The sequence below is a fragment of the Amblyomma mixtum genome, chromosome 3 (genome assembly GCF_055824585.1).
Source record: "Amblyomma mixtum isolate Tamu chromosome 3, ASM5582458v1, whole genome shotgun sequence".
NCBI classification, from domain to species: Eukaryota; Metazoa; Arthropoda; class Arachnida; order Ixodida; family Ixodidae; genus Amblyomma; species Amblyomma mixtum.
This window is the reverse complement of record NC_143014.1, coordinates 333,131,513-333,154,206: the sequence shown is the minus strand read 5'-3', so window position 1 is coordinate 333,154,206 and position 22,694 is coordinate 333,131,513. Positions and strand designations below refer to the sequence as shown.

General features: G+C 46.7%; 1 protein-coding gene across 3 annotated transcripts in view; it reads right to left on the bottom strand.

Moving 5' to 3' along the window:
• Window positions 1-22,694, bottom strand: part of LOC149355992 (FK506-binding protein 15-like) — a 282,100-nt gene that overhangs the window by 226,958 nt on the left and 32,448 nt on the right. For all 3 annotated transcript variants that reach the window (XR_016291608.1, XR_016291609.1, XM_089584064.1), the window contains exon 9: window positions 3,002-3,191. Coding sequence is in view for 1 of the 3 variants with exons in the window: in XM_089584064.1 (XP_089440190.1) it covers window positions 3,002-3,191 (190 nt within the window). In the remaining 2 variants the exon portion in view is untranslated. The remainder of the gene's footprint in view (window positions 1-3,001; window positions 3,192-22,694) is intronic.

Below are 22,694 nucleotides of genomic sequence, written 5' to 3'. Positions count from 1 at the left end.
GTCGGTGCTGCAGCCTTTAGACCAAGGTGTCATTCGTGCACTGAAGGCAGGCTACAGAAAGCGACTTGTGCAGAGGCTTTTGCTAAACCTCCGCACTGGCCGGGAGCTGAAAATTGACCTCCTGGGAGCAATAACCATGCTGAATGCGTCATGGAACAACATCAAACAAGAAACCATTCAGAACTGCTTCCGTCATTGTGGACTCTCTGCTTCCGGCGAGGCTGGCGCGAGCTCATCAAACAATTACCATGAACCCCTCGATAGCGGTGAACCGCTGGAGGAACTTGATGAGTTGTTCAGCCAGCTTGCCGAGTTCCCGGGTGCTGTTTGTGATGGGACTGCAGCAACAAACTTCGTCTCCGTCGACGACGTTCCGACAACCGGAGAGCTCGCTGACGAAGACATCATTGCCAATCTCACTAGGGATGCCGCCGGCGACAGTAACTGTGAGGCTACGACGAGTTCGGACCCGCCATCATGTTCCGACGCACTTAACGCGCTGAGCGTTGTTCGCTGTCACTGTGAGTCAATAGAAGGCTGTGGGCTCAGCTGTTCTCAGTCGCTCGATAACGTTGAGAAGTGCATGCTGAATAATGCTTTCAAAATCAAAAAGCAGAAGATCAACGACTATTTCTCGCATTAATAGTCCCACCGTACATTTTTTTGTCAAAAAAGAATGCTTTTTACTGGGGTGCGGTTTGTACATTGTCAAATTTGTTAAAAGCTGTATTTCGAATTACACGATATATCGAACTGATTCCCGTTTTTTACGAGTTCGATATATCCAGGTTTGACTGTATTGCCATGTATACGTCAACATTTTTTTACAAAAACAACCATTTGAAGATGGAGCAGGACGACCTATAAGCATAGCCAACCTACTTTCAGGGTCCAAGGTAATTCTGGTGAGCAGCGGCTAGCACACACATCGTGAAAGTGACTGTTTCTGGCAAAATGCATGGAGCTCCATATGTTAAAAAAAATCCACCAATTCGTAGGTACAAACCACTTTCGCTAACAAAAATTCAAACTGGGCGCTGTTCACCCGGCTCGCTTGTGCTGGCAGTTGCTTTCCCAGAAGAGCGGCAAGTAGCTGGCAAACTTCCAGTAACCTCTGCAGTGTGCATCGTGGCAGAATCTGAGTTTACAGGACAATTATCAGTTCGGCTTACCGTGCTAGCCACCAGGCCATGCGCGATTGTGGAAGGCGTGGAAGATGTGGCGTTGTCTTGCTTTTGATCTCCATTTTTGTCATTTGCCTCTAACTGCTGATCTTGTGAATATGTCATTACGCATCTGTTGCTTTGAGCTGTGCTCATGCCACGAAGCCAAACCACACAACAGAGCATGCTGCCGACATTGATACATCCTCTTCTGGTTAGCCAGAGGGAGGGGGGAATTGACATATGTTTGATTTTGATTGATTTATAGGGGTTTAACGTCCCAAAGCAACTCCGGCTATGAGGGACGCCGTAGTGGAGGGCTCCGGAAATTTCGACCACCTGGAGTTCTTTAACGTGCACTGACATTGCACAGCACATGGGCTTCTAGAATTTCGCCTCCATCGAAATTCAGCCGCCGCGGCCGGGATCGAACCCACGTCTTTCGGGCCAGCAGCAGAGCGCCATAACCACTTAGCCACCGCGGCGGGTTATTGACATTGACATATGTTTGAAGTCAACATTCTTTCACCACTGACTAATACACGGCAACATACAGTAACGTTTGTAGTAGGCACAGCATCACATACATAACATGCGATTTTGTGAAAAATAGTAAGGCTCAATAGCCCGATTTATTTTGTGGCCATAAAGCTCAGGCAGGCCTAGTGCTACACAATACAAAGGAGAGATGAGAAGTGCAGGTGCAAATGAATCATGCACATCTTTCTATTTCCAAGCCCCAACATGTGCTAGACCAAACCACCAAGACTGTGGTGGTGGCATGCAGGGTTTAGTGCCCTGAAGCAACACATGAGCTACAATGGACGACACAGTGGAAGGCTCCACTGTTTTAGACAACCTGGGGTTCTTTCATGTGTGCTGACATCGCACAGCACACAGACACTTTTACACTTCTCCTCCATCGAAATGTCGCCACCGCAACAGGGATTCGACCCTGCGACCTTGGGATCAGCAGCCGAATGGCAAAGCTACTGAGCCACAGCACTGGGTCAACCATCAAGATGGTTCAGTGTATTCAGCGCCAAAGTTTTCAGTGCAATGCAAGATATACCGTGTGTCTCTTCTTTTTTACTGTGTTAGGAGTGCAGTCCTCTTTCAGCGAAAAAAACTATGGTTTGCGCGCGTCAGAAACCTCCCCCACCCAATTTCCCCAAAATGGATTGGAGCAGATGGAGCAGATTGGGGCACCTTCAGGGCCCTGAAGGTGCCTCCCTGGAGCAGCCACTGACAGAAGTGCACCTCCACACTCCAGGACATCCACCCACCAGAACCCAAAGCAACAGCGGAAGAAACAAGCGACAGCAAAATCAAACTCCAGGATTCAATAGAAAGGCGATCAATGTAAAAGTGAAATGTAGAACCAATGCTGCTAACAAAGATCTGCAACATCACACTGCATGATCCCCTGTGCCCTTTCTTTTTTTAGGTTCCATGGTACTCTTATTGCATGTCACCAACAAGCTGTCCACAATGTGCTATCCTGTTTTTGGAACCAAAAGATTATTATACTAATGCAAAGCACCGATGAAGCATTCACGAATTTCACTTGCATCTTCAAATGCTCACTTGTGTTTACAAACATAGCCTTGAATGACGCTGTCAGCGGTGCACAATGCACCCTGGCTGCACACTGTCTTTGCAGGGTTAGACTGGGGACTGCGGTGCAGCATGCTACAAGGTGGTGAGGATGAGTCATAATGCCAGGGCCTTTGTCTTGCAACTGAATTAGTATGTCAGTTTAACAAAATTAGTGTGCTGGTAGCTTTGTCTTTGGAATGCTACTGTTTACCAATTCTTTTCAGGGCCCCTGTGCTGACCTGGGGTGTAAGTGCTGACCATGGGCTGCACTGCAGGCTGCATGGGAGTGGGCTGCAAAACAGCGTCTCCAGACGACTGCTGTGAAAAGCTCCGTGGCTTCACCACTGGCTTGGGGGAGCCCTCCCTGACAGCAGGCTGTGGCAGAGGCACTGCCACGGGAACCTGCTGAACTGACGGCAGCCGCTCATCCTGGAACCATGGCAAGGGTAGATTTACTGTAAGCTACAGTGGCCTTGCACAGCTGTCCACATTTCAAATGAAAACCTCTCAGGATACAACTCAAATGAAAGTTTATTTTTACCTCTTTTGATATGGCGAACTTCAGACTGCATGCTTTGCACAAAACTTGTGTACATAGGATGATGCTGTCTCAGAATTGCGCCTCAAGTTCCGGCCAGTTATTACACGGCCGCTTTAACCAAGACACTTATGGCCCTCTCCACTTGACCATCCCTGGCCGCCCAGTGCGTTGCTACCTGGGTTAGTGGCGCTCTTAGGCAGAGGGGTAGTGGCAATTACAAGAGGGAGAACACAACAGCGACAGAGGAAGTTGCCAATGAACTTGCAAATGAAGACATACTACGTGAGCACTTACAGTAAAACCTCGATAATTCGAACTGAGTTAATTCTAAATCCAGATAATTTGAAGAATTTCTACGATACCGTAATTTCTAATGCAAATTTTGCCGAATAATTCAAAGTGGCAGTCTGCACCAGCCCGGTTAATTCGAAAACCTGGGGTGGTACGTGGGAATCCCCAATCTCAATTGGCAGAGAGCAAAGACGCTGTGCAACCCCTTGACAAAGGGGTGGCCGTGGCTACATGCGTGGGGTAATACAGTTGAATCCCGGTACAACGAACGCCGCTTCAACGAAATTTTCGCCACAACGAAGTAATTTGCATTCCCCGTGAAACCCCCATAGGACTTAATGTATTAAAATTTCCTCAAAAACGAAGTACTTTGCGAGCACGTGTTCGCTTCTACCAATTTTTTTTGCGAATTTTCGCGGGTGAGTGGACCCTCCGTCTTGTCTTTCTTCAGAAGTTGAGTGCTGAAAAGCAACTTTCCCGTTCCCGCCGTTAATTTTTTTGCATCGCAGACTGTTGGGGGGGGGGGGGTACGCGCACTCAATCGCACATCCTCCTCGCGCACACCCTCGTGTGCTTTTTTTTTTTTATCCAGATGCCCACGTGATTTTTGAAGTGACGTCACGCCCCGCTCATTGGCTCTTTGCTGGGCTTCTTCGATTGATGTAGCTCGCTGTCATGGTGCTCGCGGTTTCCTGTCAAGCACGAAAGCGCGTCATGATAACTTGCTAACGGTGTTGGCTGGTAAGCGTTCGCGGCCTCCAAGCGAAGAGGGGCTCCTCGAAAGCGCGTGTAAAATGCGCCAGCGCACGCCATCTGCTAGCGTCTTCGGCCCCGTCCTCCGTGGCCGCGTCGTCTGCTAGGCACCGAGCGCGTTTCAGGCAGTCTGTGTGGACCGGTGGGCGGAGCCATCGGTAGGCGGAGCTTCATGTCCTGTCGGAGAAAAAAAAAAAAAGGAAAACGCGAGAGTGCAGGAAGAAGCCCACTCCGCTTCACCATTTCTTCCTTTGTGTGTGCACCGTTTAGCGTGGTCTCGTCGCGTCTCTGCTCTGCTGAATTCCTAGGATGTCGCCGCCAGCGAAGAAGCGGAAATTTCTTTCACTAGAAGAAAAAGCGCGTATTATCGCCGAAGCAGAAAGCGGGAAGAAGAAGTCGATTATTGCCGCAGATTTTGGCATCGCGCCGAGTTCGTTATCAACGATACTGAAGAGCAAAGAAAACATCGGTAAGGCACTTGCGTCGGGCACTTCAGCTCAACACAAGAAGGTGACGCAGCCAACTGCGATATTAGCCTAGGGCGGCTTACAGCCGGCGTTTTGTCATCGCAGGGGTCTGTTGAACCCCGAGTAGCAGTATCAAGACGTTTCGTTGGAGCGCGCGTGAGCATTGACTTATGCAACGCCAGGCCGGCGGCAGCAAGCCCGCGAGAGCGCCGTGGTAGCACGCAGCGGTGCAGATGCGATGAGGCCCAACGGCTCTCGAAACAATGTGGGGGAGGAGGCAAGTAGAGGAGGTGGTGAAAGAAGGAACGGAGAAGAGGAGGAGAGGCGGCGTTGGGCGAGAAGAGAGGAGGAGGAGGACAGGCGGCGTTGGGCGAGAAGAGAAGAGGAGGAGGAGAGGCGGCTTTGGGCAAGAAGAGAAGAGGAGGAGGAGAGGCGGCGTTGGGCGAGGAGACATATGCAACGCCAGCCCGGGATCAGCCGACTCGTCTGTAATTTCTCGACAACGAAATTCCGCGACAGCGAAATTTTTCGTACGCCCCACCGATTTCGTTGTGGCAGGATTCAACTGTACTTACATGCATGGGTGTGTCCCTTCTGCTTTTTTTTTTGTGGTCCAGATATAACGATAACCGGTTATAACGAACAAATTTTCTAGTTTTCTCAATATCGTTATAAGTGGATTACACTGTATACGGTAATCACAAAGTTAGTCCAATATAGGTAGCGTATTCCGATGAAAAAATTTTTTGCCTGGGTCTCATTTTTTTTGCTGTGCTCGGTTATATCCTGCCTAATTCATACATTTTTTTTGGTCCCAGTGACTTCGAATGAATGAGATTTTACTGAATGACGCTTCCATTATCCCAGCAGATAGCATACTTGTCACACTTGACATCGCCGCTTTGTACACAAATATTCCCATAAATGAAGGTATCGACGCACTCTCCAAAATTCTAACTCAGTCTTCACCCGCACGAAACTGAAGTGTCTCACGCTACTTGAATTGGTACTAACACTCAACTACTTTGAATTCGATTCTTCTTACTACCTGCAAGTATTTGGAACAAGCATGGGCACTCCCTTCGCACCCACCTACGCAAACATTTTTATGGGGCTACTAGAATCTAAACTTCTAAATTCATTTCTAAAAAAACCACTTATATACCTGTGTTACATAGACGACATTTTCATGATATGGGAGCATGGGGCTGAGACCCTGAAGGCATTCGTCACACATTTCAATTCATGCCACTCCAGCATTAAATTCACCTTCAACTCCTCGAAAATGCAAGTCAATTTCCTTGACACCACTGTCCATTTAGAAAATAGCAAGCTCAAAACCACACTTTACAGGAAGCCTACTGACCGACAGCAATACTCAGATTTCACTAGCACATCATCCAAGACACTGCAAACAAGGTATATTCGTAGGACAGGCAACGAGACTAAGAAGAATATGTAGCGACGACGATGACTACGTGAAACACCTCGACTCGCTAAAAAACACACTAATCACCAGAAACCATCCACAGACAACCCTTAATAATGCATTCCAATGAGCAACCACTTTGAAAAGAGATGTAGTTCTTAAAAAACGAACAAAAGCTAACAGTCAACGACCTCCTGCACTTATAACGAAATACTGAAACGTGCTTCCAAACATAAACAATATCCTGCGGAAATACCACCCCATTTTAACTGGTAACGACTGTCTCAAGAAAATATTTCCCGATGCACCAAGGGTAACATACAGACGCAACACAAACCTGAAGGACATCCTGGTGCATGCTAGGCTCGGTAAGAAACCACCACCGACAGTAACTTCATGCTCTCGACCTAGATGCAAGACATGCAAACATTTACAAAGGGACACTACGGTTAAAAGTACGGCAAGCGATTTCAGTTTCGATATAAAGACCAGTTTTGACTGCCCATCGTCCAATATTATCTACATGCTCCAGTGCTCCTTCTGCCAGAAACAATATATCGGAGAAACCGGGCAAACAATGAGTGCCAGATTAAACGGGCACCGGGCTGACACAACACGGAATAAACAGAAGGCAGTGTTGACCCATTTTAATCAACGCCATCACAAATTCGACAAACACAAATTGTTCATTCTTCAGTCAGGCTTCAAATCGACTAGGGACAGAAAATACAGAGAAGCATTCCTAATCCACAAATTTAAAACACTGCAACCAACAGGGATTAACATGTCCAGAGGAAACCTGGAATCTCTCAGGTACATTCCAGGGTTAGCATAATTTTAAATTAACAAATGTCTTTCACGTGGTCAGACCATTTCCTAGAACCTCGCATAAGTATATTATCGCTCTTTGCACCCTTCCCATGTCATATCTTCCACCACATTTCCGGCCTTCTCACTCTCTCTGTTTGTTCAGCTTTTTTTTTTTTTTCTCCTAATCCTCTACTATCAGTTCTCGGAAACCATGACATTCCTGTTACCCCCTCCACCCCCACCTTTTGGCATTCTCTGAACTCGAGCCATTTCCCCCCCCCCCCCCCCTGCCTTGTCCTTCCTTGGAAATGCCCCCCCCCCTTTCTTTCTCCTTCCAGTGCCAGCCTATATTGTTTGCCTTGTTCTCATTTCCCTGTACCACGCTGACTAATCCTCTTATCTGAGTTTTACAGGTCCACCCAGCGCCTCCCACTGTCGCAGCCCCTTCAAAGCCTTTGTTCATTACACATCCCCCGGATACAAGTTTTTCCACTATTGCAGCTTAACGAATCAAGATTCACCTCCCTCCCCTTCCTGACACGCATCCCCTCTCACACCGCTTTCCTTCCCCCACCCGGGGCCTTCCTCCTCGGAGCGAAGGCCCTATTTAATCTCTGCCAATGATGAACGCTTTGCACAGACGAAGACAAGTCCCCTTGTAGAAACGTTGGCTCAAGCAACCTGAGGTTTTCCCCTCCCTTGTTCATTTTGTGATCGCCAAGGGCCATCTACCACAGCCTCTCTCTACCATGGACTCCAGTCAACGGAAGATGACGGAACAAGGTAAGCCTCTCCCCCTTCTTTCATTGGCACATGTAGCGTTGATAGGTGATAGTCAATACAAGCACATCCACAATCACTTTCCTCCCGGAGAACATGCACCATACATTAGGCTTCAGAGCGGCGCCAAAACGAATGACATAAGGAAACTGATAGCCGCAGCACCACAGAACATCACGCACTTCGTCATTCGCTGCGGTACTAATGACCTGAAACACAGCAGTGCGGAACAGACCATTGAGGCCATGAATACACGGGTACACGAGGTCCATGCCAACAGCCCAAACACGAAACTGCACCTGACAACCGTGCTTCCTAGGGTAGTCAACTTACACCACAGAAACATGCCACAATCCCGCCAACTCGCAGCTCACGCACAGGACTCGTTTAAGCTCAACAATTTTTTGCTGGACATGGAACATTACCAAAAAGACGTTGAAATCATCCACCACGCTCAGATCCATCATGACCCTGAGGCACTCCTGGCCAGAGATGGACTTCACCCTAATTTTTTTGCCGTCCAAGTAATGGCAGACAACATGAAGTACCGGCTGAGAAACACATTTAAGCGGACGCTACAGCCCACTCATGCTCCCTCTCCCACTCTGGCCAACACTCAACAACTGACCACCCACAAAAGCGACAACACCCAGGAACGAACACAGCCTCCCACCGCTAGGACACAGGACACCTCCACACAGTTCACTCCAGAGACTCGCGACGCTGGCACACAGACGGTAACCGTGGATCCCACACCAGCGGAACAGCACGTAGGAATCCCACCGGAAGTAGCCACTAAACAACAAAGCCACCACTTCACACAGACACCTACGCGATTAGTGACGCACACTAGCACCCAGATTTTCACCGACGCGGACCTCGACACCGATACCACCCCCAAACAGAAGTCCCCTAAACACACAACACCTGTCAAGAGGTCCACTCGGCACAAGTGCAGATGACTTACATCTGGCAGCACCAATCGCCCCGAACCCAAAAGACGAATTTTCCTGGTCGCCAGAAAACTAGCCACTAAACAAACTAACTACCGATTCCACCTACACACTTACAAATCCTACTCGCAGCACAGGACAATACCCAAAGGACTTCGAGTTAATGTTAGGTGCTCCCTCGGTGCGCTCAAGCCTGAACTCCTCGCTCGATGGGAAAAGGTTTCAAATGACGCATCCCTTTCATTCATAGCTATTTTAAAACAACATTGTCAAGAGCAGTTAAATTCCCTCGATGATCAACTTAGTAAGATAGAACTAAATTCGGACGAAAGCCAGGCACTAGCAGATTTTGTAGCCAGAAAGGAACGCAAGCTGCACAATAAACAACAGCGTAAACAAATTAGAGATAAATTTCCGCTAGATACGAATACATCTGGAAAGTTTAACAACCGCCCGCCAATTTCGATACAGACAAAAGATACGCCTTTCCGCCGCAGGACACTGACAGCAACATTTTCAATATTTCCGAATCCCTAAGTGATAGCGACAAACGGATTCTGAAGCATGGCCTTACATTTTGTCCAACTAAAAATAATTTTAACGAGTATGAACTTCACTAAGATCTCACAGAATTTGCGCGAAGATTGCGAATTAAGGAATTCTTTGCCGAAAAAACGAACACCCCGATTACTAACCTAGCTCTTTCCTGTAACACATGGTCAACACGTGCTCACCCTACTGAAGTAACCAGCCTTAATCCCATCCCTCTCAAAGCCGAAAGCACGTGGACGCCGGAAGCACAGCAGAGTCCCGAATTAGACTAGTACATTAAATCTGTCTCGCAAGAAATTATAGACCAAACAAAGCAAGCTCGGAAACGCAGAAACGTTACCCCAACGGAACAGGCTACTCTGAACCACTTAGCTTCTAGAACCGATATAGTCATTAAGCCTGCAGACAAAGGAGGTAGCATGTTATCCTGCCGACCGAAAAATACAAGAAAGAAGCTTGGCTTAGGCTTGGCTTGGCTTATGGGGTTTAACGTCCCAAAGCGACTGAGGCTGAGAGACGCCGTAGTGAAGGGCTCCGGAAATTTCGACCACCTGGGGTTCTTTAACGTGCACTGACATCGCACAGTACACGGGCCTCTAGAATTTCTCCTCCAAAGAAATTCCAGCCGCCGCGGCCGGGATCGAACCCGCGTCTTTCGGGTCAGCAGCCGAGCACCATAGCCACTGAGCCACTGCAGCGGCACAAGAAAGAAACTTTCAGGCAATTCAGCAACCTTTGTCATTATTGGAAATTAGATGCAGATCCTACTTCAGAGTTCTGCGAATTGATTCTGAACAAACTGGCAAACTTATTATCAAGGGAACTAATCACGCAGTCCGACTACCACTTCTTAAATCTGCTAAACAAACAGGCAGGACGCTTTTACCTACTTCCCAAAATCCATAAGGTTTCCGCAGAAGACTTGTTTACTGCAGATATCCCCGGCAGACCTATCGTTTCAAACAATAACACGCCCACAGAGAACTTATCAATTTTCCTGAACAACTATCTTGCAGATATTCCCACCCACCTCCCTTCCTTTGTCGAGGATACACCGCACTTTCTCCGCATAATAGAGTCTCTGAATGACGCTTCCATTATCCCAGCAGATAGCATACTTGTCACACTTGACGTCGCCGCTTTGTACACAAATACAGTGAAAGCTCGTTAATTCGACCCCCGTTAATTCGGAAAATCGGATAATTCGACGCGCACGCGAGGTCCCTACAATTATACATAGGAGTCTATGGGGCGAAACTCTCGTTAATTCAACCAAATTTTGCCGTGCGTCGGTTAATTCGACTTCACTCCGCAGCCCGCCAAGCCGGTGCCTCGAGAGCAAAAAGAAAAAAACACTGCCACAAGCGGGGCTACTGTACGCCTGATAGGCCATCTGTATGGTGATCGCCATCAGCAGCGTGAGCGAGGGCGAGGGAAGCGAGGTTAGCGGCGGCCACGGCGGCGGCCGGCCGAAGCGGCTGGCGTCTTTTTTTTTTTTTTTTTTTGTGCTTCGCAGCAGTCGTGTTGGTGTCATGTGTCGTCGTTTCCACGTGTTCTTGCTGCTACGATCCCGGTTGCTTAACCATAAGGCAGCGCCTTTTTTGGTAATTCCGCGCTTTGTCAGCGTGTTTATTGGGTTGCTTGCTGTTGCTGTTTTGTTGCGACTGAAAGGGTGAAAGCAAATTGCACGGGCCTGCCTACTGGCTCAGCCGAGCAACCACCGCTGCCTAGTGCAGATAGAGGAGAGTTAGAAGATCAAAGGAAAGATAAAGAGAAAAGATAAGACGCGCCTGGCAGCAGCAACCGCGAAGCGGACGCTGGCTGAAAGAACAGATAAGCGGCAGAAGCCCCGCTCGCTTCACCTCCTCCCCGCGCTGCTTTCGTGGGGGTAGCGGGGTAGCGCGCAGTGCCTGCGCACCTTGCCTTTGTATCCTGTCAGCTGACTGAGGATGTAATATAAGTGACAGGCGCTGACAACGACGATTCGTCGGAAGGTGACGATTGTGAGCAGTTGCCCCAAATGCCGAAGTGCACGGCGAAAGAAGCCGCAGAAGCCTTGTCAGTGCGGGAGGACCTGTGAAAAAATCCCTGACGGTGCGGTGCGTGTGCCGCGCAGCACCTGGCAGCTGTTAGAGCTATCGTAGTCGCTCAAATTCGCTCGAAAAAGCAGGCAACGATAACAGATTTCTTTGCCAAATAAAGGTTGCGGCAAACATTTTTTTTTGCTGTTCATTCGATAATTCGACATTCGGATAATTCGACAATTTCTCGCGGTCCCGTCAGTGTCGAATTAACGAGCTTTTACTGTATTCCCATAAATGAAGGCATCGACGCACTCTCCAAAATTTTAACTCAAAGTCCTCACCTGCACGAAACTGAAGTGTACCTCACGCTACTTGAATTGGTACTAACACTCAACTACTTTGAATTCGATTCTTCTTACTACCTTCAAGTATTTGGAACAAGCATGGGCACTCCCTTCGCACCCACCTACACGGACATTTTTATGGGGCTACTAGAATCTAAACTTCTAAATTCATTTGTAAAAAAACCACTTATTTGTAAACATAAATACCCCCGAAAGCAGCAGAATTGACAGCCGTCGCCGTAGCTCAGCGGTAGAGCACCGGACGCGTAATTCGGAGGTCGTGGGTTCGGATCCCACTGGCGGCATGTGGTTGTTTTTTCTTCTGCTTTTCTAATCAATTAGCTTTAAGCGATATCATATTCAGTAATATTCTAAATTGAACAACAGCACAAAATAAATAAATTAAAAATCCCTCGTGTTCCTTTGTTTCTGTGGCTGTTGGCTTCTCTCACACTTATATACCTGTGTTACACAGACGACATTTTCATGATATGGGAGCATGGGGCTGAGACCCTGAAGGCATTCGTCACACATTTCAATTCATGCCACTCCAGCATTAAATTCACCTTCAACTCCTCGAAAATGCAAGTCAATTTCCTTGACACCACTGTCCATTTAGAAAATAGCAAGCTCAAAACCACACTTTACAGGAAGCCTACTGACTGACAGCAATACTTAGATTTCACTAGCCATCATCCAAGACACTGCAAACAAGGTATATTCGTAGGACAGGCAACGAGACTAAGAAGAATATGTAGCGACGACGATGACTACCTGAAACACCTCCACTCGCTAAAAAACACACTAACCACCAGAAACCATCCACAGAAAACCCTTAATAATGCGTTCCAATGAGCAACCACTTTGAAACGAGATGTAGTTCTTAAAAAACGAACAAAAGCTAACAGTCAACGACCTCCTGCACTTATAATGAAATACTCAAACGCGCTTCCAAACATAAAGAATATCCTGCGGAAATACCGTATTTTCGCGATTCTAAGCACCCGCTGAATCTAAGCACCCCCCCCTATGTTCGGAAAAAAATTTCTTTTTGTGTTGCTGCGTTCCGACACTACAAGACAGATGGCGGCACAGAACTGTCTGCAGCTATTTTTCTTTTGAATGTTTCCTAAATAAAATGTTTTTTTCGCGCGCCCATTTCATCGAGATTTCGCCGCAAAAAGAGGGGCCCGGGGGGGGGGGGGGGAGAGGGGTCGAATTAGATTTTTCTAATCTAAGCACCCCCTCTCACTTTGGGCATTGCGATCGTGAAAAAAAGGGGGTGCTTAGAATCGAGTAAATACGGTACCACCCCATTTTAACTGGTAACGACCGTCTCAAGAAAATATTTCCCGAGGCACCAAGGGTAACATACAGACGCAACAGAAACCTGAAGGGCATCCTGGTGCATGCTAGGCTCGGTAAGAAACCACCACCGACAGTAACCTCATGCTCTCGACCTAGATGCAAGACATGCAAACATTTACAAAGGGAGACTACGGTTAAAAGTACGGCATGCTATTTCAGTGTTGTGTTGTGTTGTGTTGGGTTTTATGGCACATAGGCAGCTAAGGCCATCATGCGCCAAGCTCAAGGTATAGAATGAGTTTTCTGTATAATTTTCAAAAATGTTAAAAATCATCGCTGGTGTAGATGACCTAATAATACTGTACTACCTAGTAATAATGGAAGAAACGAAATTTAGACATGGCTAATGTTAAAAACATCAAGAAGGTCAGGTAGTCTCAGCGCCTATCCTTGCCTGGGCAAGGATCCCGAGGCTCTCAACCAGACAAATAAAAACCTCAGCCTTCTTCTCATGAATGAGAAAGTAGCTGAAGTGTATCACCTAATAAAGTGAACTAGCGGATCGAAATTTACAGTTTTTCAAGCACGCCTGCTTCTTTTAAAAAGCTAAAAAGAGAAGGTATGTTAACAATGGCATTATCATCTAAAAGCAGTGCTGGGTGAAAAGGAATGCATTCATTATAAAATTCAGTGAAGTATTTTTTTCTTAGTTTTTCCAGTTTTGCACAAGAGAATAAAATGTGGTTAACGGTAAGTTCATCTCCGCATTCTTCGCAAACAGGTTTGTTTTGTTTTGTTAGCAGGAAGTTATGTGTAAGGTGAGTGTGGCCTATTCGGAGACGGCAGAGAATCCCTTCCTTGAAGCGTTCCCGGTGGTCACACGACCTCCATTCCCCTAAAACCGGCTTTACTAAGTGTAGTTTATTATTGACTTCACTGTTCCAAGCCGACTGCCATTTCTTCCTTAATTTCCGTTGTACTAATTTTATGCAATCGTTAAAAGGTATGTTTACTTTTTTTGTTTCCATCCTACGAGCTTGAGCAGCGCACAAGTCTGCTTTCTCGTTCCCTTTTATTCCGATATGACTCGGGACCCAGCAGAGTTTTATATTTTTTCTTTTAGCTGCGGCTGTTACTATGCTGTGTATAATGTCACCAAGAATAGGAGTGGTAGCGTTTCTAGCGTGGAGAGCTGTAAGCACACTTAAGGAATCTGTGTAGATTATACTGTTTGTGAGGTGCTCCTTTAATATTTTGTCGATGGCCAGCCAGACTGCGTAACATTCTGCAGTGAAGATGGATGCGCAATTTGGAAGTCTTACTGTTTTCTCCGAATTACCTCGCACCACTGCACTTCCTACGTAAAAATCTGTTTTTGAGCCATCTGTATAAAAATCTGTGAACTTACTGTATTTTTGCTCGAGTGCAAGAAATTCTTGTAGTATATGTTGTCGTGGAGTTTGTTTTTTATGAAATTGAGTAAGGGTGAAATCACAGATTTTAGGAAAATTGTACCATGGAGGCAGTGGGTCTTGTCTTCGAGCAATGTCGGGTAATGCATCTTGTAGGCCGAGGTTTTGGCACATCTCTTCAAAACGCAGGAGGAGTGGTCTGATAGCTAGTGGTTTGCTATTAAACAGTGTTCTCGATGGGCAATTTGTAACAATAGGGTAACAGATATGTTTTGGTAGGGAACGGATTTTTAGAACGTATGAGCATGTAAGTATGCTTCTTCTATCTGTAAGAGATGGCTCATTTGTTTCAACGTAAAGACTATTTATGGGTGATGTCCTGTAAGCGCCAGTTGCAAGACGTAAACCTAAATTGTGCACTGGGTCCAGTCGTTTCAGGTACGATGGCCTTGCTGAACCATATACTATACTACCATAGTCTAATGAGGATCGTACCACAGAGCGATAAATTTTTAGAAGGCCTGCCCTGTCAGAACCCCAGTGTTTATGTGAAAGGACTTTGAGTATGTTCAGTGATCGGGAAGTTTTCTTTTTTAACGTGTTAATATGAGGCAGGAAAGTGAGTTTTCTGTCAAATGCTATGCCTAGAAATTTATGTTCATTTTCTACTGGTAAATCTATTTCGTTAAGGTGTAGGGTGGGGTCTGCCTGTAAGCCTCGTTTGAGTGAAAACAGAATGGCCACTGTTTTCTGTGGGGAAAATCGGAAACCATTTTTGTCTGCCCATGTTGTCAGTTTATTTATTGTTAGCTGTATTTGTCTTTCACATGTTGATATGTTCGAGGATGTGTAAGCTATCTGGAGGTCATCTACATAAAGTGAATACATAACAGACCTTGGTATTATTTTGTTAAGAGAATTCATTTTTACAATAAAAAGAGTTGTGCTTAAAATACATCCTTGAGGCACTCCATTTTCCTGAATAAAATCCCTCGAAAGGGTTGAACCTAGACGGACATTAAATGAGCGGTTAGATAAAAAGTCTTTAATGGAGTTCAGCATTCTGCCACGGATGCCAAGTTCAGCTAAGTCCTGAAGAATTCCGAACCTCCAGGTTGTATCATGCTTTTTCTAAATCAAAAAAGACGCTAAGACAGTGTTGTTTGTGTATAAAAGCTTGTCTGACTGTATTTTCGAGACGGACTAGGTGATCTGTAGTTGAGCATCCCTTTTTAAAACCACACTGGTGGATATCAAGAAGTTCACAGGATTGAAGAACAAAGGTTAGTCGTATATTTAGGACACTTTCGAAGGATTTGGCGAGGCAACTGGTCAGGGCTATGGGTCTATAACTGCTAGGAGAGGTTGGGGGTTTACTAGGTTTAAGAAGCGGCACAATAATAGCTTTTTTCCAGGCCTCAGGTATTTTTCCCGATATCCAAACTGTGTTAAAGAACTTTAAAAGTGCTTCTACGGCAGGTTGAGAGAGATGGGCCAGCATTTCGTAGTGGATTTGGTCGGATCCTGGAGCGGTTTTTTTTACCAGCAGACAGTACTGTATTTATTTCTTGGAGGGTAATCACACTGTTATATTTTTGGTTTGCCCCTCCACTAGTTGGAAGTCTGTTTTTCGGCTGTGTTTTTGTATTTTAAAAAAGACTGCGCATAGTGTGATGAACTTGAAACTGCTGCGAAATGTTCCCCCAATATGTCTGCCTGTTCCCCTATGCTTGTTTGTGTGCCAGGTGTTGTCAATAAAGGAATTGTGAATGGTGAAAAGTTACCATTTAATTTTCGCACATGTTCCCACATTTTTTTAGATGTGATGTGACTGTTTATAGAAGAGACGTAAGTTTGCCATGATTTTTTCTCGGCACTACGACGGACGTACCGAGCTTTAGCTCTTGCTTTTTTAAAATTTATGAGATTCTCATGTGTCGGATACCTGCGAAATTTACCCCAAGCTCTGTTTTGTAGTTTTTTTGCTTCCTTGCACTCTTTTGTCCACCATATTTTATGATTTTGTTGCACCACTCCTGACGACTGTGGAATAGCTGTGAGGGCGGCAGATATGATACAATTAGTGAACTTTTCATTTATCTGGTCGATGGAGAGATTATCTAAAAGTATATTTTCTAAATTTGCCTTTGCTCTAAAAAGTGACCAGTCGGCAAGATGAAGCTTCCAGCGCCGTGGCCTTGTGGGGATTATTTCCGGTGGGGATGTTAAAGTGATTAGTATAGGGAGGTGGTCACTGCCATATGGGTTATCAATGATATCCCATTTAAAATCATTAAAAACAGAAGGTGAGCTAAATGACAAATCTAAAAAGGACATTTTTCCCGAGGTAGGGGAGCAGTAGGTGGCTTTTCCTGTATTTAAAAGACATACATTGTTTGTGATGATAAAATCTTCTATTATATGGCCTCTAGAGTCACAGCGCTCGCTTCCCCAAAAAGGGGAGTGAGCGTTGAAGTCCCCAACTACTAGATACGGTTCTGGAAGTTCATTGATAAGTTCTTGTAAATCGTGGACTGTTAATGTAAAATGTGGAGGAATATATACAGAACAGATAGAAATTGTTTTATGGCTGACGACACTGACCGCGACGGCTTCAAGTTTTGTTTTGAGTGTGACTTCTCGAGCAGGGACGCCGCTTTGCACGACGATCGCAATGCCTCCAGATAGTCTATTTGCCTGCTCACGATCGCGTCTAAAAGTTTTATAATGTTTCAGGATATTTGTATGTTGTGGACCTAGATTTGTTTCTTGAAGACATAAGACTACGGGCGAGATTGACCCTAGGATATCTTTTATGTCATTGTAGTTCCTCAACATTCCTCTACAGTTCCACTGAACTAGGAAAGCCATATTTATGTTTGGGATAGGAACGATTGAGAGTTTACTTATGTTCTGGGGCCGTTATGGTGGCCCTGCCTTTTTTCCGCTCAAGAGAGCTGTTCCGCCGCTGTAAAGCAGGCGGGCTGGGAGTTTGGTCCATCACCTCGCAAGAGGTGCTGGACGACCGCGGAGATTCCGCAGGTGTGTGGGTGTCGGGCCTCCCCCGACGGGGGGAAGTCCTGCGGGGTGTTGACCCGTGGGCCGGCACTCCCTGTCTTGTAGTTGGCAGAGCAGCTTTCGCTGTCTCTGCCTGGGGCGTGGATGGCACTGCCACAGGCGCGGTGGAAGTGGCCGCGGCAGGTGCCGGAGTGCTGTGTGGTGCTACGCCCCTGCGCACCACATCAGCGAAGTTTGGTTTCGCTGTGAAGGAGGATGTGTTGTTAAGTGCAAAACGCCTTCTGGCTTCTTTGAATGAAATGTTTTCTTTGGTCTTAAAGGTGATGATTTCTTTTTCCTTTTTCCAGGACGGACACGCCCTGGAGTACGCAGCGTGGTCGCCTTCGCAGTTTGCGCAGCGTAGTGCTGCGTCGCATTCCTCAGACTGGTGGTCCTTTGATGCGCATTTCGCGCAGGTTTTGCGGCCGCGGCAGCTCTGTGAGCCATGGCCAAACTTCTGGCAATTGAAACAGCGACGGGGATTGGGTATGTAGCGTCTTACGTTGACTTTCAGGTATCCTACTTCGATTGTTTCGGGTAAGGTGCTGGTGTTAAATGTAAGGACCATGTGTTTAGTGTCTATTTCCTTGTTATCCTTGAGGATTTTGATCCTGTGGACGTCAATTACATTTTGGTCGGAAAGTCCTTGAAGCATTTCGGTTTCTGTGAGGTGGATAAAGTCAGCCTCTGAGATAACGCCTTTGACTGAGTTGAGGGATCAGTGGGGAGTCACGGAGACAGAGATGTCCCCTATAGAAGCAAGAAGCAATGTTTGCAAGTTTCGAGCACTGGATGCTCTCGCGTAGTTCGAGGAGTAGGTCGCCGCTGGACATTTTGGATACCCTGTAGCCAGGCCCTAAGGTATCTGTTAAGCATTTGGTAACAAGAAATGGGGATATGATTCGGGCTTGCTTTTCTTCACAGTTACTGTGTATAACATGGAACTTAGTGAAAGTCGGTTTCTTTTTCATGAAAAATTCTGCTGCTTCGTTCCGCACTCTTTTAAGAGAGCGATCAAGTTTGGAAAGGGGGGGAGCCATAAAAATTGATGTTTTTCGGTCATGGTGCCAGCCACCCACCACGGAGTCCAACAAGGGGACGCGACAGGAACTTGAAAGAAAGTCCTGCCCACGCCAGCTGTACACCTTAACTACAGTAAAAGCTCGTTAATTCGAACTTCACGGGACCGGGAAAAACGTTCGAATTATCCGATGTTCGAATTATCAAATGGCCGCGAAAAAACCGACAAGAACCATTTGCATTACGGTGTATGTAGGGTATTTACTCGCGTAACGAACCCACTCACATAATGAACCCACCCACCCCCGATTTTTGCCTAAGAATCTGAAGAAAAAAAAAGCGTCAGTCGTTAACGCTTCCCTCCGTTCAGCACCGTCACGGCCCACAACGCATTTCTTGGCGGCGCGCCAAGATGCTGCGCAGAGATAACATCACTTTTGACGTTAGCTCCAGCAAGGGGGAAGCGAACTTTGGCAGAGTGCCAGCGCTTGTTCGGTTGTGCAAGCCTCGTTTTCAGCACCGTCACGGCCCCCCCCCCCCCCTCCACCCCCTCCAACGCATTTCTTGGCGGCGCGCCAAGATGCTACGCAGCGATAACATCACTTTTGACGTTAACTCCAGCAAGGGGGAAGCGAACTTTGGCAGAGTGCCAGCGCTTGTGCCGGGGAGGGGGGGGGTCTCGTTCGTGGCTGAGCGCTGTGCTTCCGTTGGCGATCGACCGATGGGTGGAAGCATGGACGACACTCGCAAAGAAAAAAAAAGTTTTTCGCTCGTAATTTGTAGCGCCCCTCCGAAGTCATAGCCTTCATGGGCGTTGGCTGGGGCCGCGCTGACAGTGCTTATCCGTATTTTCGAATTAACAGGGCTCGAATTTACGAGCATTTAGTTGCGAGTTCCGGAGGTTGCGCGGAAAAGAGGGTAGGCAGCCGCCAGCGCGGTCGCCAACCCCCTTCCCTCCGGTGCCGCCGGCCACCGCGCCAGTGATGGCGCCATTTAAGCTTTACCCACTCTTCCAAGGTTTTATCTAGTTCCGTCTTCTGTCCTCGTTTAGGACATACGCAGCCTCTAACTATGCGGAGGAGGTGCTTTTTTTTTTCGCCGCATGCTGTGTGCCAAGCCGCCCAGACGCGGTGGCGCGTAGTTCGAATTATCCGTAACGGAACCGACTCGCTTTCGAATTAACGGGCTTTTTTATACACAGATCTCTATGGAGCTTGGCCGGACCAAGTAGTGTAGTTCGAATTATCCGAAAATTCGAATTATCGAGTTTTGAATTAACGAGCTTTCACGTATAACCTAATATGACTCAACCCAGGGTAGTTGGTCACACACGGTTAACCCTCGCGGCCAGGAAAAAAAGGAAAAAATGAAGAAGAGAGGAGGATACAGGAAAGTTGTAAGAAAGGAGATAGGACAGTGAAAGATGGAGAGGAGAACAGGAAAAGGCGACTGCCCATTTCCCCCGGTCGGGTCAGGCCGGAGGTGCCGTCTACAGGAAGCTGGGGCCAAAGTGGTGTGTTGCCTCCGCCGAGGGGCCTTAAGGGTCCAAACGCTCGGCATCGGCTCAACCACCAGGATTCCCTTTTCCCCGGACACGGCGATGCCACGCACGGCTAAGCGCGGATGCTCGGGTCCGTGGTGACGCATTGTTCACCATCATCCCCCTGCGGGGATGTCCCTGCGGATGCTCGGGTTAACCCCGTGGTGTCGCCACTCACCAACGTCTGCATGCTGCAGACGCCTCCCTGCGGGGAGGCATGCGATTTCAGGTTCGATATAAAGACCAGTTTTGACTGCCCATCGTCCAATATTATCTACATGCTCCAGTGCTCCTTCTGCCAGAAACAATATATCGGAGAAACCGGGCAAACAATGAGTGCCAGATTAAACGGGCACCGGGCTGACACAACACGGAATGAACAGAAGGCAGTGTCGACCCATTTTAATCAACGCCATCACAAATTCGACAAACACAAATTGTTCATTCCTCAGTCAGGCTTCAAATCGACTAGGGACAGAAAATACAGAGAAGCATTCCTAATCCACAAATTTAAAACACTGCAACCAACAGGGTTTATGGTTTATGGGGTTTAACGTCCCAAAGCGACTAAGGCTATGAGAGACGCCGTAGTGGAGGGCTCCGGAAATTTCGACCACCTGGGGTTCTTTAACGTGCACTGACATCGCACAGTACACGGGCCTCTAGAATTTCTCCTCCAAAGAAATTCTAGCCGCCGCGGCCGGGATCGAACCCGCGTCTTTCCGGTCAGCAGCCGAGCACCATAGCCGCTGAGCCACCGCGGCGGCTCAACCAACAGGGATTAACATGTCCAGAGGAAACCTGGAATCTCTCAGGTACATTCCAGGGTTAGCATAATTTTAAATTAACAAATGTCTTGCACGTGGTCAGACCATTTCCTAGAACCTCGCATAAGTATATTATCGCTCTATACACCCTTCCCACGTCATATCTTCCACCACATTTCCGGCCTTCTCACCCTCTCCCTTTGTTCACCTTTTTTTTTTTCTCCTAATTCCCTACTATCAGTTCTCGGAAACCATGACATTCCTGTTACCCCCTCCACCCCCACCTTTTGGCTTTCTCTGAACTCGAGCCATTCACCCCCCCCCCCCCTGCATTGTCCTTCCTTGGAAATGCCCCCCTCCCCTTTCTTTCTCCTTCCAGTGCCAGCCTATATTGTTTGCCTTCTTCTCATTTCCCTGTACCACACTGACTAATCCTCTTATCTGAGTTTTACAGGTCCACCCAGCGCCTCCCACTGTCGCAGCCTCTTCAAAGCCTTTGTTCATTACACACCCCCCCGGGGTATAAGTTTTTCCACTATTGCAGCTTAACGAATCAAGATTCACCTCCCTCCCCTTCCTGACACGCATCCCCTCTCACACCACTTTCCTTACCCCACCCGGGGCCTTCCTCCTCGGAGCGAAGGCCCTATTTAATCCCTGCCAATGATGAACGCTTTGCCCAGACGAAGACAAGTCCCCTTGTAGAAACGTTGGCTCAAGCAACCCAAGGTTTTCCCCTCCCTTGTTCATTTTGTGATCGCCAAGGACCATCTACCACACCCTCTCCCTACCATGTTACCTAAATCGTGCTTTAAGGTCTTGAAAACTTTTTTTTTATTTGTTAACATATCTTTCTGAAACTTAGCACCTGGGTGTATCATTGAATGCTGATTTCGAATATGCATTTAGATTTCAAATATCTCAGCTGGAAGAAAATATATGGCAAAATAAAATATCCTAATTAGGTCATTTCTTACGGGTCTTTTTAGTAATTTATCAGTTCAATAAACATTTTTAAAGAATAAGCAGACATTTGGAAAGGCCCAAAGCACATCCTAAAGCTAACAGAATGTCTACAAACTAATTTTGTTGATCATAAATAAACAACAAAGTTGGAAACAAAAAATGACGTGGCGGTAATTAGCCCACACTTCGCCTAATTGCTCATATATCATGTTTAAAGGAAAAAAGAAAGCTTTAGCATGTGCTTTGAGCCTTTGCAAATGTTTACTTATTCTTAAAAAATCATTTTTTAACTGATAAATTACTATAAAGGCCCGTAAGAAATTGCCTAATTTGAATGTTATTTTGCAATAAATTTCCTTCCAGGTAAGATATTTGAAATCTAAATGCATATTTGAAATAAGCATTCTATGATACACCTGTGTGCTAAGTTTCAACAAGTTATGTCGAAAAATAAAAAACAAGTTTTCAAGACCCTCATCCCCCTTAATCAACTCTTCAATGAAACTTATATTCACGACATCGTGATCTGTTCAGCGGAAGCAGTACAATTACAACCTCATACAACAAGACACTCCAAGCCGGAGGCAGACTTTCTCTTTAAACATTTTAGTCCTGCAACAAAACTCAGAGAACAGGTCTGAACATGCAAAAGGATGCACAGCTGCACACTGAACATCAAGGCAGCTTCATGCTGGCAAACAAAGCAGCGATGCAAATGTTCTGGTCAGCAGCAGCATGTCTTGCACACCCTTCCTGATGGTAGCATAAGCCACAATGGCACAAATCCAGAGTTTGCTTAGCACTTACAAGAATGATGAATGAACTGCAGGAGATGTCAAGGTCTCTTACTCAGTGCCAGTGGAACCCACCATTATACACACACACAAAAAAAAGAAGTTAGCTGTAAAACGAAACTGC